Source organism: Zalophus californianus, chromosome 9, assembly GCF_009762305.2.
Source record: "Zalophus californianus isolate mZalCal1 chromosome 9, mZalCal1.pri.v2, whole genome shotgun sequence".
Classification (NCBI taxonomy): domain Eukaryota; kingdom Metazoa; phylum Chordata; class Mammalia; order Carnivora; family Otariidae; genus Zalophus; species Zalophus californianus.
In genome coordinates this window covers 140,034,457-140,051,929 of record NC_045603.1, presented here as the reverse complement: position 1 = coordinate 140,051,929, position 17,473 = coordinate 140,034,457, and the positions used below count along the sequence as shown (strand labels likewise).

At 44.6% G+C, this 17,473-nt stretch overlaps 1 protein-coding gene across 5 annotated transcripts in view; it reads right to left on the bottom strand.

Moving 5' to 3' along the window:
- Positions 1-17,473, bottom strand: part of DIP2C (disco interacting protein 2 homolog C) — a 403,031-nt gene that overhangs the window by 24,056 nt on the left and 361,502 nt on the right. For 3 of the 5 annotated variants that reach the window (XM_027593628.2, XM_027593629.2, XM_027593631.2), the window contains 2 exons: positions 3,783-3,812; positions 2,288-2,349 (listed from right to left, as the gene is read on the bottom strand). In XM_027593628.2, the coding sequence (XP_027449429.1) occupies positions 2,288-2,349; positions 3,783-3,812 (92 nt within the window). The remainder of the gene's footprint in view (positions 1-2,287; positions 2,350-3,782; positions 3,813-17,473) is intronic. The other 2 variants (XM_027593630.2, XM_027593632.2) reach the window with 1 other exon arrangement.

The window sequence follows — 17,473 nt, the reverse complement described above, 5'->3', positions numbered from 1 at the left end:
GCGGAAGGCTTTCTTCGGAGAGGCCCGGCCAGGGCGGACGTGGGGTTCTGCGTGTCCTGCGTGGGGGCAGCTCGCTGGGTCCCTCTGACACTTGCCGATGTGGCCAGTATTGTGGCCACCAGTGTCGGTCATGACACAGCTGAAACTGTGAAGATGTGTGACTGATAGCAGCTTCCAGCTCCCCAGGTACTTCTACTTCCACCCCAGATGGCCTTGTCAGAGAGCACAAAGCAGGGACAAAAGCGTCACTTAAAAGGTTTTAAGGACTTTGGAGATGGGAGAACGAGCAAATCACCAGGAGCATGCACTGCATCTCAGGCCCCGGCTCCCCCCCGAGCTCGGACCACTCTGCCGCACACTTGCCTTTCCCACGTCGCGTGCTCTCCGCAGCAAGATCTGCCAACCAACACCTCCGCAGGGTCGGTCACAGACACCGTAGAAAGTACTACTGACGCTTTCTGTTCAGCCCCTCTGTCCCCTCCGTCCGACCACATCCCTGACGCTCCAGGCCGCTCGTGACGCCACGCATGGCCCAGGCCGCTCGGGCGGCTGGTCGTGTAGTCGGCTGCTTGTCCCAGTCAAAGGGTCCGCGTTCGTCCACGTGCTCTCATGGCGCTTGCTCGTCCCGAGTTTGGGGCCAGGCCACAGACGGAACTGCATGAATGCTACCCAAATAGGCATTCCTGGGGGAGCTCCTGCTCATCTTTTGAAGGTATAAAAGGTATAATATAATATCATTTCCAAGTAGCTTCCGTAGAGAGTAAAGCAGATTTGTTCTAAAGCCTAGAAGTCACCATTTGGAAGTGTCGATGCCCTTGGAACAAGCTACTTGAACTCTTCAAAGCCAGATTTCTGAGTCGTGAACATGATCTACAGGGACTGTGCGGTGGGGAGCTGGCAAGGTGCGGGGGTTGCGTGGTCTTGTCTGTCCTCGGCCTCCCGCACGGGTGTCCAGCCCAGGGCTCTAACCTTGATTCCCCTTCCACAGCAAAGTCTAAAACGAGGCCCCCAGAGACCAGGGGGGCTCCAGTGGGACACAGGGGGATGCAGGCGAGCCTCTCAGGCTGAGCACACTGCATTTCAATCATCTGTGTGGGGCTGTCCCACGTGCTATAGGACATTTTTAGCTGCACCCCTGCCCCTCCATCCCTGGGACTCCAGCCGTACTACTCCCCAAACTGCGCTCATCAGACATGGCCCGACGTCCATGGGGCCTGAGAGCCCTGCTGGGAATGCCCTGTGTGAGTCAGGGGTGGTACTCCCCGGCCTCCCCAGCCCCGCTCCCCAACGCACGCAGGATTCGGTGTCATCCAGGAACACGCTAGGCCACCCGCTCAGCTGGGCGAGTTTCCCCCATCCACCAACTGTGGCCACTAACTCTTCTCCCCTCGCTGAACAGCATGATGACCCACGTCAGCAGGTGAGCAGAGGAGGAGACCCACAGTATCTGGCCGTTGAAATGCATTCGTCAAGCACCTGCTAGTCATTTCCGGACACACCTGTATCAGGGTCCATGCTCCCGAGTCTCATCACATAAACAACAATGAGTGGGCGTCTCCATAGTGACCAGACAGAAAGAGTCCACTCGGTGGGGAACCACAGGCTTTTTGGTAGGTCCTCCTGGCCGGGGCAGAAATTCCTCGAAAGGTTCTCATCTTGCTTACACCTCCACGTTCTTCTGCTGCTTGAGGAAAACTGACAAATGCTCACCTTTCATTCTTGCTCAAGGCTGCTTGGGAAGCTGCACAGAAGGTAACTTCACTCATGTTTTAGTTTTTCACAGAAACACCTTTACACAAAATTCCAATTCCCGTAAAGAAATGTGGGCAGACCGCATCGGGCTCCCTGCTCCGGGGGAAGCCTGCTTCTCTTTTCCTCTGCCACTCCCCCTGCTTGTGTTCCCTCTCTAGCTGTCTATCAAATGAATAAATAAAATCTTAAAAAAACAAAACGAAATGTGGGCAGAGTGCTGGTAGCTTTAAAAGGTGCAACACGGTGTCCAGTTAAAATAGTGATGGAAAGAACCACAGGCTTCTGGCCAGACTGTTACAGAAGCAACTCCGGTCACCCCTGCGCACTCTGCAACAGTCTTTGCTTACGTCAAAGTGGACAGCCCCACTGGGAACCAAACAGGTGGAGAGAGGTCACGGTTCAAGCCAACTGGTGCAGCTCTCCTGCTTGACCCCCCGGCAACAGCGCTTCCAGCAGGCAGACACTACGCTCCTTCCCTCGCTAGACAGCCCCGCACGCTGGGCAACCAGGAAACAAACCCACAAGCGCACCGTACCTGTCATGTCTCAGAGCTCGCATATCAACATAGACGGTGGTTGGGTCAGGTCCCGAGGTCCCCTGCAAGCAAGGACACAGCGCAGTTAACTCAAGTTTGTGTGGGAGGCATCTGGGTCTGCGCTTCCTACCAGTTAGTGAGAATTTCTGTGGTAAAATCTCAAACTAAACAAAAACTAAAAAGCACTAAACCCACACCTCTCTCCAAGATACCTGTTAGTTTCTAGTTTGATAACCTCAGTTCTGAAAGGAGCACCTTAGTAGGATTATGCCGGATTCTCACACGGCTTGACTGTCAATCATATTTACAAAGATAAGAAAGAAAAGAGGCATGCCACACGTCTTGCCAGATAAACAAAGGCTGAAACTGTGAAGATGTCTGGCTAGCAGGTTGTCAAGGATAGGAGGCATCGTTTGCTGAGGAGTCCCTGCTACATGCATTCCAAAAGGCGTGTTTTTAGAGGTCAAGATACTGAGGCAGAACACGTGACTTGACTGACAGCTCGAAAAGGAAGAGATGAGATAATTATCTCGTTCCTTTTAGCTCTGCCTCTGTCTTTGCTTCCCTCCAGCCGAGGGAGGTTATTTTTGTAATGTGACACAGGTCAGGGAGGTGGTATGTTTGTCAAGAGTGCAGTCAGCCTGGGAGCACCCTGTGACTCAGCTACCGAACACAGGGGTGCAGAGACCTGGTCTTGGCACCACAAATCCCTTCAAAACGTGCTGGCTTGACTTCTGACCAATGATTTCCCTCCACGTAAGAGCAATGCAATTAAACCTACGTTATAAACCAAAACTTCTAGCTCTATTTCTTGGGAAGGCCATGTGATACCTTGGGTAGAAAAAGATGGAGCCCAAACAAATTTCCAAAAATGGAGAGAGCCCCTCACAATTTATTTAAGAACTATGCTAAAATTCTTCAGGAGAGAATCTTAACCTTGTATCATAAAAGAATAAGATAAAGACACCTTCCTTAAATCAGGCTGCACTACTCAACACTCCTGGTCACCGGTCTCTTACCATGACAGGGGACAGCACGTGCCGTCAGCCTCTGTGTGGAAGCTTACACCCCACCCCGTATTACGCAAAGAACATTCTCTCCAACCTGTGGATACTCAAGGAGCCACGTTACAGACTAGTGCTGAGTGGAGAACTGGTATGGTGTTCTGAGTAATGCAAAACACATAACCACAGAAGGCCAATTAAAAAGTAAACAAATCAGAAAACAGGTCACCAAATGTGGGAAGTGAAGTCAAACAGACAGGACCCCAAACTAGCAGAGAAACCACTGACTGTGCATAATGGCAGTGTCTGTCGTGAGCGTGTGACGTTCGAAGACGTCTGAGAGCGCGCGTTGCGCTGGGCGCCAGTCCCCCGACCGCGGCCCGCACCCCAGCCCGGCTCCGCACTCGGCTTTAGTGTGGCCCGGTGCTGGAAGCTGATGAGGCGGTGGTGAGTGGGGGGCACTGGTGTGGGTGAAGAGGAAGGTCCCCTACCTGCTCAGCGAGCTTCCACAGCCTGTGGGGCTACAGCAGCAGGGGCGGGGCCAGAAGAAAGGGGAGAACAGCAGACCAACAGAGCCACAAATAAGCGACACACAGACACGCAAACAAAACAGCCCAACAATGGAAATGGGATGAGCAAGCGGGAGGGTAGGGGGGAGAATGCAAAAAGCAGGGAACAAAGTAAAAAGAGGATCAAAAACGATGTCAAATATGGAAATTGTTAAAATCAATCACTGTACCATTAAAGACTAAAAACAAAAAACAAAAGATCCTAGATGTCAACAAACCCACAGGGCACTGGAGGAGGGCAACAGATGACGACCTTGGACACACAGAGCCGAGCCACCCCCTTCAGACACAAGGCTGACGGCATCACCCGGCAGAGTCTAAGGGTGTGACGCTTGCAGCTTCTCTCCTTTTCTGAGGGAAGTAGGGAGTATGAATCGTGCAGCGAAACTGTTGAACGCTCCCTCCTTGAAATTCAGTTGCTCCTTCAGTGGCATGACTTTACACCAGGCGGGGCCGCTTACATGCGGACTGTTTCTGAGAAACCAGGGCTGTAATGTAAATGGATTTCCTCTTCCCTTTGATTTTCTTAATGATGTTTTTGTTTGTCTAGTTCACGTTACTGCAAGAATGCAGTAAATAATACATAAACACTCAAAATAGGTGTGAAGTCATCACTAAGGCACCTGGTCAACAGTGGGCTATTAGTAAAGTTTCTGGGGAGTCAGAAACTCTTTCTACGTGGATTTTCCACTGGGTGGGGGTTGGCGCCCCTAAGCCCCGCATTGCTCGAGGTCAACTGTAGTTCCAAGGCTCTGATGACGATCATGAAGGAGAGCCTGGATGCGTTCATATCTAAAATCAGGATGCCTAGCCCTGCTCCTCCACAAAAGAACCCACAAGAGAAGATGCCCAAGTACACATGAAGCATGAAGGAACTGAGCCCCGGGCGTGCACTCAGACCAGGTCAGCTGTGTGAGCAGGGACCTGCCCCTCCCGAGCACGCACCCCACCCCCGTGTCAGCCCCGCACGTGAACAGAGAGCTCCCCGTCCGGAGCACGCACCCCTGTCAGCCCCGCACGCCAGCAGGGACCTGCCCCTCATGAGCTCGAGCCTCATGTCAGTCTCACAAAGACACTTCCCCCTGGTTCTCACCTTCCGTGGTTTTGGGGTCCACGGCCACCCCTCTTAAATTACTGACGTCGGCGCAGCAGAAACACTCCAGAAAGCACCTGGAGTCAGGTCCCTGGAGCACGTGGGGAAGAGCAAGGGACGGATTCAAATCCTCCCAGAAGCGCTCTCCAGGGCCCTGGATGAGGGACAGTCGCGGTCCACCAAGGACCGCCACAATATCAAGTCGTCAGCTGGGTTTCCAGGTGGTGACACCCAACGCCAGAGGGAGACGCTAGCACCGCTCAATGGGGAATGGAGCCTTTAATAACAGCAATGCTCCAGATCTAGAATGAGGCTTCCATGCCCCTGTCGCTGCCTTCACAGTGGCAACCAGGCAGTGGCTTTCTTGGCGCGGAGCTGCAGCAGGACAAGAAGGAACAGGCTCGGGAAAGGCGTCTGCACTTAAAGTACACGGGACTTTTACTGGACCTATTCAAGCTGAATGCAAGGTTTTCAATAATTCCCTTCATGATTCCTTGAATCCCAAACATTCCAAATATTAATGGAGCAAAATAAGCCCATGTTTTCTGTAAATTAATTCAGATTTTGCTGTGATGGCTCAAGGCATTATGTCAGAGAAAAATACGTATGACCAGGAATAAATTTCCCAACTTGTAGGCTCAGGGAAGGGACAACTCAGCATCTGGAGCAAAATCTGTCTGTGCATCATTAATAAGGGACACACGAAGGAGGAGGTAAAGAGTTAATATATAGTTGTTTCCAACTTTAAAAATCTTAAGGTACAAAAAAATTGAGATTTCAAGATACATATGAGGGACTGTGTATTTAACAAAACTTCCTCACTTGAACAAAATTTACTTTGACAAAGAATGTAAGCTGGAGTTTCTTTAAATAAGGAGATCCCTAATGCATAAAAGTGCCCCCGAGTATTTAAAGATCATCAAATATTTGCAAAAGGGACCAGCAGGAAAGAAAATTCACTCATTCCAACTGGAGCTTATTCAGAAATGAAAGAGCATGTTTGAAATTTCAGGTTATATTAATAAAAAGAAAGGATTCACTCTAAAGTTCAGCTGTGCAATAAATATGTTGCATATGGATATATTCATACTAAAAATCATTTTTTCTTTGGTATAAAAGTACTGTCAGTTAGGCATTAAACACTTCTTGATCACATAAGCTATATTTAAATCTCAGCTGAAAATATAGACTCACATCCTAAACACAGCACAGAAAATCCAACACCTCAGCACATAGCACCGTAAGCTTACGTAACAAATTCCCGAGTAGAAATGTGTGCAATAAAGCCACAATGCCCAAAGTACTGATGTTGGGCATATCTACGTGCTGGGTGTTGGAGGAGTTGAGGGAATTATCCATAAACCAGGGTCAGGGGAGGCAGCGTCCCCCGGGGCAGATTATGGGGAGCACAAAGTAGACTCTGGGCGCAGCACAGGCTCATCACTGGCCACGCTGGCAGTTGAACGCGGAGCATTGGTCTTGCCTGCAGGACTCAAGCCAGGTTCTTTGGTGCTCCTAGCAGATCTGTGTATCAACTATGATCTTTTCACCATTTTAACTGAGGTATAATTTACAGACAACAAAATGCACAGATTTTCACATTTGGTTACATGAATTTGGACAATCATATACACCCATGTGACTACCACCCCAAATAGCATATAAAAACTCCTTCACCTCCGACCCCAAAAGGCTACCACTTTGTGATTTCTAACACCACAGATTAACCTATTATCAGACTTCATATAAAATAACACAGCATGTATTCTCCTGTGTTGGCTTTCACTGAACACGATGATTCTGGAATCCACGCATGATGTTTGCGGCAGCAGCTCGCCCCTCTATGTTCTGGGAAGTGTTCTGCTGTATGAACACGTCATCATGTACTCTTCCATCCTGCTGCTGTGGGACACCTGGGTTGTCTCCAGTTTGGGGCTATCATGACAAAGCTTGTACAAAGAAGTTTGTAGGCAGGTTTTCTTTCAGGTACATACCCTAACATGCTGGCTCACAGGGCGGACATGCATTGAACTTTATAGGAAACTGTTAAATCTGTCCCCAAACTTGCAGTGATTAAGGGTTCTAGCTGCTCCACATCTTCATCACCATTTAGTGCTGTCAGCCTTGTCGATCTTAATTATTCTAGGAGATGAGACATGCAAGCACTGTATTTTTTTTTTTTTTGAAGTGAAAATCACGGTTTCAATGGAGTACCACATGTTGTGCTTTGACTCTTTGGGGAGCTAATCAGCAAAGGGAAGAAGCACCTTCAGGAACTGCACAGAACATGGAATGCTTCCCAAATCTGCAGGTCACCCTGCCGGAGCTGTGCTTACCTGTTCTATATTGTCCTCACTGTGGGCTATGTGCTGCCTACGCAAGTATGCCATGTGATTCATCAGCATTTTCCTGATAACTAAAGATGCTGAGCACATTTTATGCACTTCTTGGTCCTTTGTAGGTCTCCTTCTGTGAAGTGTATATTCAAGTCTTTTGCGGATGTGTCCAATATGTTATTATAAATATATCTTCCCAGTCTGTATTTTTTCTATCAATTTTCTTAAACATATTAATTTTAATTTTGATGAAGTCCAGTTTATCATGTTTTCCTTTTTCGTGCCCTAAGAAATCTTTGCATATCCCAAGTAACGAAGACCGTCTTTGCAGTATTTCCTGGAAGCTTTATTCTAAAACTCACATCACAGACCTTCAGGTCCATGATCCACCTAGAACAGATTTTCGTGTATACTTCGAGGAAGGGATTGAGGCTACTTATACCCATCTAAATCTTCAGTCATTGCAAAACATTTGTCAAAAAACCTTTTCTTTCCCTACTCAATGGAGCTGGTGACATGGGGTCTATTCTTGGATTCATTTTTTCCCCCAGGTTTGCTTTGTTTTTGTGGTTTTGCTTTCCTCTGTTGGTCTCTCTGGATGCCAATGTCACATTGTCTTGATTACCACAGCTTTACAGGGAGTTTCAAAATCAGGTACCTAAGTCCTTCAACACTGTTCTTTTTCAAGACTGTTTATTCTTTTTTGCAATTCCATAACAACTTTAGAACCAGTTTTTCAATTTCCTCAGGACAAGCCTTCTTAGACTTAGTTGGGACTGATCAGTTTTTGGGGGAAAAAGTCATCTTAAAAATATTGACCCATTGGTTGAGTGTCTGCCTTTAGCTCAGGTCATGATCTCAGGGTCCTGGGACCGAGCCCCGTGTTGGGTTCCCTGCTCCGCGGGGAGTCAGCTTCTCCCTCTCCCTCTGTCCCTCCCCACCCCCCACTCCTGGTCTCTCAAATAAATAAATAAATCTATCTTTAAAAAAATGCTGACTCATCCACTCCATGACTATGACACATCCATTCATTTATTAGGATTTCATTTCTTTCAGCAATATTTTGTGATTTTGGTGTACACCTTTAAGTGCACCTGTCATTCTTAAGTACTTGAAGTTTTTGGATATTATGGTAAATGGCACTTAAAAAATTTCATTTTCTGGTTGTTCATCACTACTCTATGGAAATATTATTTACTCTTTTTAATTTTTCTTTTTTATTATGTTATGTTAGTCACCATACAGTACTTATATTTTAAATCCAGTATAGTTAACATATAGTGTTATATTAGTTTCAGGTGTACAATATGGTGATTCAACACTTCTGTGTATTACTCAATGCACATCATGATAAGTGTGCTCTCAATCCCCTTCACTCACCCTCACACTCGCCCCCACCTCCCCTATGGTAACCATCAGTTTGTTCTTTATATTTAGGAGTCTGTGTTTTGGTTTGTCTCTTTTTTGTTTGTTTTCTTTCTTAAATTCCACACATGAGTGAAATCATATGGAACTGGTCTTTCTCTGACTTATTTCACTTAGCATAGTACACTCTAACTCTGTCCACATTGTTGCAAATGGCAAGATTTCATGCTTTTTTATAGTGGAGCAATATTCCCTATACACACACACACCTTCTTTATTCATCTATTGATGGACACTTGGGCTGTTTCCGTATTCCAACTATTGTAAATAATGCTGCCATAAGTACAGGGGTGCATAGGAATACAATTTTTTTATGTATAAACTTTTTTTTTAAAGATTTTATTTATTCATTTGAGAGAGAGAGAGAGAGAGAGAGAGAGAGAGAGAGAATACAGAGGCAGAGGGAGAAGCAGACTCCTGATGCAGGGGGCTCAATCCCAGGACCCTGAGATCATGACCTGAGCCGAAGGCAGATGCTTAACCAACTGAGCCAGCCAGGGACCCTATGTATAAACTTTTTATTTTGTACTATTCCTAACTTTACATATTAGTAATTGTGGTTTTAGTTCCATGGGAGTTTTTATGTGCACTATTGGGAAGTCTGCAAATAGCAAGTTTTACTTCTCTATTTCCAGTATTTGCACTTTTTATGTCTTACCACATTGGCTAGGACTTCAATACAATGCTGATGTTCCTGATTTTAGGGGAAAAGCTCTCAAAGTGGACCCCTGAGAATGAGGTTCCAGCTTTTTGTATATGTTTTTTCTCAGATTGAAGAAGCTCCCATGTTTTCCTAGTTATCCCATGAACGAGGGGTTTCTTACATCTATTGATACATCATACAATCATATTATTTTCTCCTTCATTCTGTTATAATATAGTAAATTTGACTGATAGATTTTAAATGGTGAAGCAACTCTGCATTCCTAGCTAAATATGCTTGGTTGTGATTCACTACTCTTTTTATGTGTTGCTGCATTCAATATACTAGTATTTTGTTTGGGATCTTTTTCACATGGGATATTAGCCTAGATTTTTAGTTTCCGGGAATTTTTGTCAGATACTGGTACCCAGGTTACATCCACTTCATAACACATGTTGGATCATGTTCCTTTTTCCTCTATTTTCTGAACAAGTTTTTGCAGGATTGGTATTTTCCGAGTGAAATCATCTGGGCCTAGAGGTTTTCCTTTTCTCTCCTGTGAAGATTTTGGATAAGGATTCAATTTCTTTCATATATATATATATATATATATATATATATATATATATGAAATGACCTTCTTCATCCCTGGTAGTATTCTTTGTTCTGAAATTACTATTGCTTGATATTCATATAGCCACTTCAGCTCTCTGTTAAGATTAGTATGGTACAATTTTTCTGTCCTTATACTCAATCTATTTGTGTCTTTATGTTTAAAATGAGTTTGTCATAGGGAACGTATAGTTAGGTTTTGCTTTTGAAAAATCCAATCTCATGATCTCTGCATCTTACTTGGGGTGTTTAGACCATTTATATGTATTGAATGTGGTTATGTATGTATTACTGACGTGGTTATGTTTAAATATCTTTTTAAAAATTCATCGTACCTGTATTTTCGCCCCTCTTTTCAGACTTCTGTATTTAGTATTGTTTCATAGGTCCGTTTTATCTCCCTTGCTGGCTTATTAGTTTATAAGCTACTTAAAGGAAACAAATCTGTGGTTATGTTCAGGTTTTTAGCATACATCTTTTTCACAGCCTACCTGCAAGTGGTATTATACCACTTTTTGTATGACATATACACCTTGTGATAATCTATTTCCATCTCTCCCCTCCCAACCTCTGGGCAGTTTTCATACTGTTGACTTCTACACATTATAAACCCCACGCTACAATACCATTTTTGTCTAAGCCATCAATAATCTTGTAAAGAGATTTAAAAAGTGCTAAAGGTCTTACATGTTCACCTAGGCAGCTGCCATTGCCAGTTCTCATTCATTGTGTAGATCCAGATTTCAATCTGGTATCATTTCTCTTCTGCCTAAAGGATTTCCATTAGTATTTCTTCCTGTGTGGATATGCTGATAGTAAATTCTCAGCTTTTTTTTGTTTGTTATGGCTAAAAAAGTCTTTATATAGCCTGTGCTCTTGAAAGATATTTCCACTGAGTGTAAAATTCTAGGCTGACAACTCTTTTCTTTCAGTACTTAAAGATGTCCTCTACTGTCTTATTTCTCACATCAGTTTCTGATAAGGAACATGAAATGATCCCTATCTTTGTTCCTCTGTATATAATTTGACTTCTTTTTCATCTGGCTGCTTTTAAGATATTCCCTGTATCACTGGTTTTGAGCAACTTAAGCAGTTTCCTTCAGGTTATGTTGGAGGTAGCCAAGCTTTGAGATTTGTGGGTTTATAGTTTCATCAAATTTAAAATAGTTCTACATGTATTTTTTCTGAACCTCTATCCCTTCTTCCTCTGTTTTGGGGACTCCAAGCACCTGTATGTTAAGTCATCTGAAGTTCCCCACAATTCAGTGATGCTCTCACCATTAAAATTTTTTCTATATTTTATTTTGCAAAGTTTCTATTGCTATGTCTTCAAGTTCACCAATATTTTCTTCTGCCATCAATTTCATCACTGTAGTTTTCATCACAAATATTGTAGTTTTCATTTCTAGAAGTTCAATTTGTTTTTTTCCCCTCTAACATTCCACGTTTCTTCTTAACTTTTTGAATATCTGGAATACAGTTAAAATAAATCATTTAGTACCCTTGACTATAAATTTAACATCTGCATTAGTTCAGTTTTGATTGACTGATATTTCTCCTCATTGTGGATATTTACTTGTTTCTTGGTATGCCTGGTAATTTTTGATAGTATGTCAGACATTGTAAATTTGACCTTGCTGGGTGCTGGATATTTTTCTATTCCTGTAAATATTCTTGAGCTTTGTTCTACATCAAATTACTTGGAAAGATCTTGATCTTCCTGGTACTTGCTTTTAATATCTGTTAGGTGGGACCTGAGCAGTACCTCATGAATTATGAGATTTTCAGTCTGGCTGCTGGGAACAAACAGTATTCACTCCAGCCCTTTTGGTTGGTTCTTTGTGTGGCTCTGAGTAGTTTTCTAACATGAATTGATGCTGACTGGTGTTCAGAAGATTACTTGAGAAGGATGCTCTACAAACACTTGAGGAGGGTCCTCCGGGCATCCCCAGAGCTCTATGTGTCTCTTTCCTCTGTAGCACCCTGTTCTGTGAACTTTAGCCACCTTTTATCTCCTCAGACTCAGCTCCATCTCCTCCACTCAAAGAGCTCACCAGGCTGCAGTAACCTAGAGAAATCACAGGGCTAAACTTGCTTCTCTCAGGGCTCTTCCTTCTTTGTCACTTGACATCTAGGGTCATGCTTCATGAATTTGACCATTCTTTATTTGTTTCAGGGAAGAGGATATATCTGGTCCCTGTTACTCCATCTTGGCCAACAGAAGAAGACCCTGGCCCTATTACATGTAAATTTTTTCCCTCTCTCCATCACTCCTATCTCTCAGATGTATTTAGGTGTAATGTGCATGCAATAAAATTCATCCTTAAGTTTACAGGTTGATTGACTTTGACAAATGTATAGTCAATGTAACCACCATCACAATCAGGACACAGAAAATCTTTATCATCCCAAAAGTCCCCTCCTGCCTCTTTGCAGTCAATCCCCTCCCCTGGGCCTCAGCACCTGGCAACACTAATCTGATTGTTGTACCTACAGTTTTGCCTTATCCAGGATATCATACAAATAAACTCATATAGTATGCAGACCTCTGTGTTTGGCTTCCCTCATCCAGAAGATGATTCCTGAGGTCCAGTCATGCTGTTCCCTGCAGGAGCAGTCTATACCTGCCGCTACTGAATAGCACATTGCTGCATGAATGGAGTACAACCTGCCTGTCCATTCTCAGGTAATGGATATGTAGCTGTCTCCAGTTCTTGGTGATTATGAATGAAGCTGCTGGACACATTTGTGTGTTGGCCCCTGGGAGGATGTACATTTTCACTTCTCTTGGGTGAACACCCAGGAGAGAAATGCTGGGTCATATGGCAAGTCATGTTCAATAGTACAGGAAGCTCACAAACTGTTCTCCAAAGTTGCTGTGCTGCCCCGCATCCCCAACAGTGATGCATGAGGCTTCAAAAATTGTCCCATTCCCTGCTAGCATGGTATCATTAGTCTGCCTCTCTCTTATTGATTAGTATTGCTAGTTTACCAAATTTATTAGTTTTTATAAAGAATCAACTTTTCACTGTAGTGAGTCTTCCATTGTCTATTTTCTATTTAACTCACTTCCACATTTATTTTTATTTTCTCCAACTTTGGGCTTGAGTTTTTTGCTTTTTCCTAGATTTTTTTGAGGTGGAAGTTAAAATAGATTTTACACTCTTCTCTTTCCTAATACAAACATTTACTGCTGAGCACTACTTTAGGTGCAACCAACAAAACGTGACATGCTGTGTTTTCATTAACAATCCTTTTAAAGTATTTTCTCATCTTCCTCATGATTTCCTCTTTTATATATGAGTTATTCAGAAGTGTGTTAATTTCCAAATATTTAGGGATTTTCTGGCCATCTTTCTGTTATTACTAGTTTAATTACATCACAGAATATACTGTGTGATTGTGGTCATTTAATATTCATTGAAAATTGTTTTATAGTCTTTCCTGGGAATTTTTCATGTTTGACAAAAATGTCAGCTCTACATATGTGTCTGAGTCTGCTTGGGCTGCCATCACAAAATGCCATAGACTGTGTGCCTTAACAGAAATTTATTTCCTCATGGTTCCAGAAGCTAGAAGTCTGAGACCAAGGAACCAGCACAGTTGGGTTTCTGGTGAGTGCTCTCTTCTGGGCTTGCTGATAGCCGCCTTCTTGCTGTGTGTTCACATGGCTTTTCCTCACTGTGTGTGCATGGAGAGTGCAACCCTGATTTCCCTCCTTGTAAGGACACAAATCCTATCAGATTAGGTCCCCCCCCGTTTTTTTTAAAGATTTTATTTATTTATTTGAGAGAGAGAGCAAGAGAGCACAAGCAGGGGGAATAGTAGAGGGAGAGGGAGAAGCAGGCCTCCCGCCGAGCAGGGAGCCCGATGCAGGGCTCGATCCCAGGACCCTGGGACCATGACCTGAGCCGAAGGCAGACGCTTAACGGCTGAGCCACCCAGGCACCCCAAGTATGGTGTTCTTAAATGTCAGTTACATCAAGTTAGGTGACAGTGTTAAAATCTTCTATATGCTGATTTTTTTCTTACTTATTTTATCATTTACTGGGAGAGAGATGTTAAAGTCTCCAACTATGACTATGAATTTGTCTTTTTTCCTTTTGAATTCTGTCAGTTTTGCTTCATGTATTTTGAAACTCAGTTTTTAGGTGCATATGCACTTAGGATTTTTATGTTTTACTGGTGAACTGACCCTTTAATCATCATTCAATGGACACCCTCACTTTCAGTAACCTTTACCTCTAACATGTCTGTTATTAATACGGCACACCAGTCATCTTCTGCTGCTTTGTGTCTACTTTCAACTTGTCAATACCCTCATAGTTAAGGTTTCTTGTAACTTTTACACACGGTTGACTCTTTTTAACTTGACAATCTCTGCCTTTTAACTGCCTGTTTACTTTTAATGTAATTGTTGATATGATTGGCTGTTTATTTGTCCCTTTTGTTTTTGTTTCTTTCTTTTTCCCGCCCACCTCCCTGCAAACAGAATATTTTGGGTATAGTATTTTATCTCAATTGACCTTTTTTTTTTTAGTGGTTGATGTAGAGATTAAAATTTGCATAATTTATCACAATTCTCATATCATAATTTATCACAATTATCACCTTCACATAATGTGCTCTATGAGCATAAAGAGTAGCATATTTCCACCCACCTCCTTGTCTGCCCTGGGGTTTGTCCCCGCATGTGCCACTTCTACTCATGCTACAAATACCTCAATTGTCTTTTTTTGTGCTTTGATTAATGGTCTTTAAAGAAATTTAAAATATTTACATATCTATACATTGATAGAAAAATTTTCAAATGTTTCCTTGTATTGACCTTTTCTAGCATTCTGTGCTTCTTCCTACAGATCTGGCCTGCCGACCTGCCTTGTGTGCTTTCTTCTCTCCACCCGAGCAGTTCAGCCTTTCTTGGAGTGCATGTCTGTTGCTGACGGAGTCTCTCAGCGTTGCCCTGTCTACAAATACCTGCTATTGTCTTCCCGAAGGGTATTTTTGCTGGATAAGCAATTCTTTTAGCACTTTGCATGGATCACTCCACTGTGTTCTAACTTCTGTTGTTTCTGTCATTTTTATTCTTCTCCTCTATACACCGTATCTTTATTTTTGTAGCTGTTTGAAGACCATCTCTAACTTGGCTTTCAGCATTTTGAGAAGGATTCAACTAGGTTTATTTTTATTTACTCTGCCTGGAGCTCACAGAGATGCTGAGTCTGTAGGCTGACACCTCTCATCGGTCCTCACCACTATGTCTTCAAACGGTTCTCTGTCCCAGGACCCCACCCTCCCCTGCTGGGATCCTACTACACGTACGGCAGACAACTTGGTATCACCCCAGAGATCGCACATACTGTTCCACTTCACATTCTTCCCGTCTCTCCTGGTGTTTCCGTTTGCAGAGCTTCTACTGATGGGACCTGAAGTCCGCTCACGGGGCCTCTCCATCTGCAACCAGTCTGCTACGGGGAACCACGAAGAATCTTCTTTCTATGTCTGCAGCTTTCATTTCTAGCATTTCCATTTGGTTCTTTTTTGTACTTTTTATCTTTCCATGACATCCCCACCTCTTTGTGCAAGGCGCATACCTCTTCAACTGCACCCTTTAACGTATGTACCCTAGTTCTCTCAGAGTTTCTGGTAATTCCAGCGTGTCTACTCTACGGACTACTTCCACATTCTTCTTGTGCCCATGTATTTCATCTGTGCATGTCTTTTAGTTTTTTACTGTAAAGCAAACACTGTGTTTTAGAGACCAGTGGAGGCTGAAGTAAAAAGCATGCACTCCCAGAAAGGGGACCTCCTTCTCTGGCCTTGTTTGGGTGTCTCAGCGTGTGCCTTGTGTAGGTGGCCTGGGCTCTCTAACAGCTCCCCTGAGATGCCAGTCAATGCTGGCTTCATGGCTGTGGGCAGGACGAGACTCTGGCACCAGCTTTTTACCTGACAAGGTGGTTCTCCATCTCTTCAGCCTCACCCCAGCCTTCCCCATCCTGCAGCCAATGCCCAGCCTCAGGAGGCAAAGGTGCTGCACTTGGTGAAGGCCCAGGGGGCTGCGACACACGTGCTCAGCCCTCTTGTCCCACCTCTGTCTTTGGAGCGCAAGGGGAGTGTGTCCAGTTGTCTGCAGCTGCCCAGAGGGGGCCGCTCAGCATTCCTGCTCTCTGCTCATCCCTCAGTACCTCTGCCTTCCACCCACTGAAGGCCCACTGTCCCTGAGGGGACATGGTTTCTCAGGCCACCCCCCCCCCCCCCCCGCCACCAAGGCTTCAGATGCTGGTTACTGTGCATTTACTAGAGACCTAAAGAACCTCAGATGATTGTCTCGGCTCTCCTGCCCTGCTGCCGGCTTCTGCACTCTCCCCTCTGGACAGTGGAGACCTGCAGACAGGCTGGTGCAGGGATGCAGAGTGACTGAGCTGTGCTCCTTGGGATTTTCACCCACTCTCCCGCACTACGTCCCGCATCAGTGCACTCAGGGTTTGGTTGGTCTCTACGGTAAGTTCCCCCTGCTGCTTCTCTGCCAGGGATGAAAATAGGGGCATCTTCTCTCCACAGGTGACTTCAGTTCCCTGAGACTTCCGTTAATCTTCAGCTCTCTGACAGATCTTAAAAAAACTGTGACCTGTATATTAACCAGGTTGTTTTAATGGTTAGGGTTGGAACAACAGTCTCTTGTGACTTACGCAGCCTAATAAAAAATGGAAGTCCAGAATTCGTTATATAAAAATATACTTTTTGCTAACATCAAACAGAGCTGGTCTCTGTGGTTTGTCTGAAGCATCTCAACTGATTTAGAAACTAGTATCAGGAGTGGCTGCAGTAACAGATTGTCAGGGAAATAAGAAGGTCTGAAATTAATTAGTGGGTTTGGTAGGAGCCAAAGGCAGTGAAAATCCAGCTCGTATGCTGGAGCGGACCATGGCAGTCCATGCCATGTCCTGACAAATTGGTTAATTAACTGACTTTCACAAAGGTCAGCAAACCCATGTGCAGAAAAGGAGCCTGCCTCTTTGCTCACTCCCGTGTCACCCGCTTCTGCTGAGCTGCACCAGCAGAGCTGGGTCCTGCAGAGAGAGGCCATACTGATCGCAGGCCCAGGCTGCCCACTCAGCCCTTCAAGACAAAGTGCCACTGAGGGCTTCAGGTCTGGGAGCAGTGTGAACGCATGCAGACTGAGGCAGGGCAGCTGTGTCTGTGAGCGCTGCTCAAGTCGAAGGACCAATGAGAAGCTCAGATGCCCATGTTCTTCGTTCAAGGCACCAACTCAAACCCAGGAAATTCCTGCAGCTGATAAAGGATCAACCCACACCAAAGTGACCCCTTGCCTGTGAAGCCTGTGGTGTTCAGCCTCAGGTGCCCAGCTCATCATGGTCTCCTAGGACCCTAGGCTCTTCCTGTTATTCCCAAAGCTCCAGAATGGGAAGACACGCCCAGGAACCAGTAGATCCAACACCAAGTCTGTTCACTGTGGTAACCCCCCCACGCCTAGCACACACCC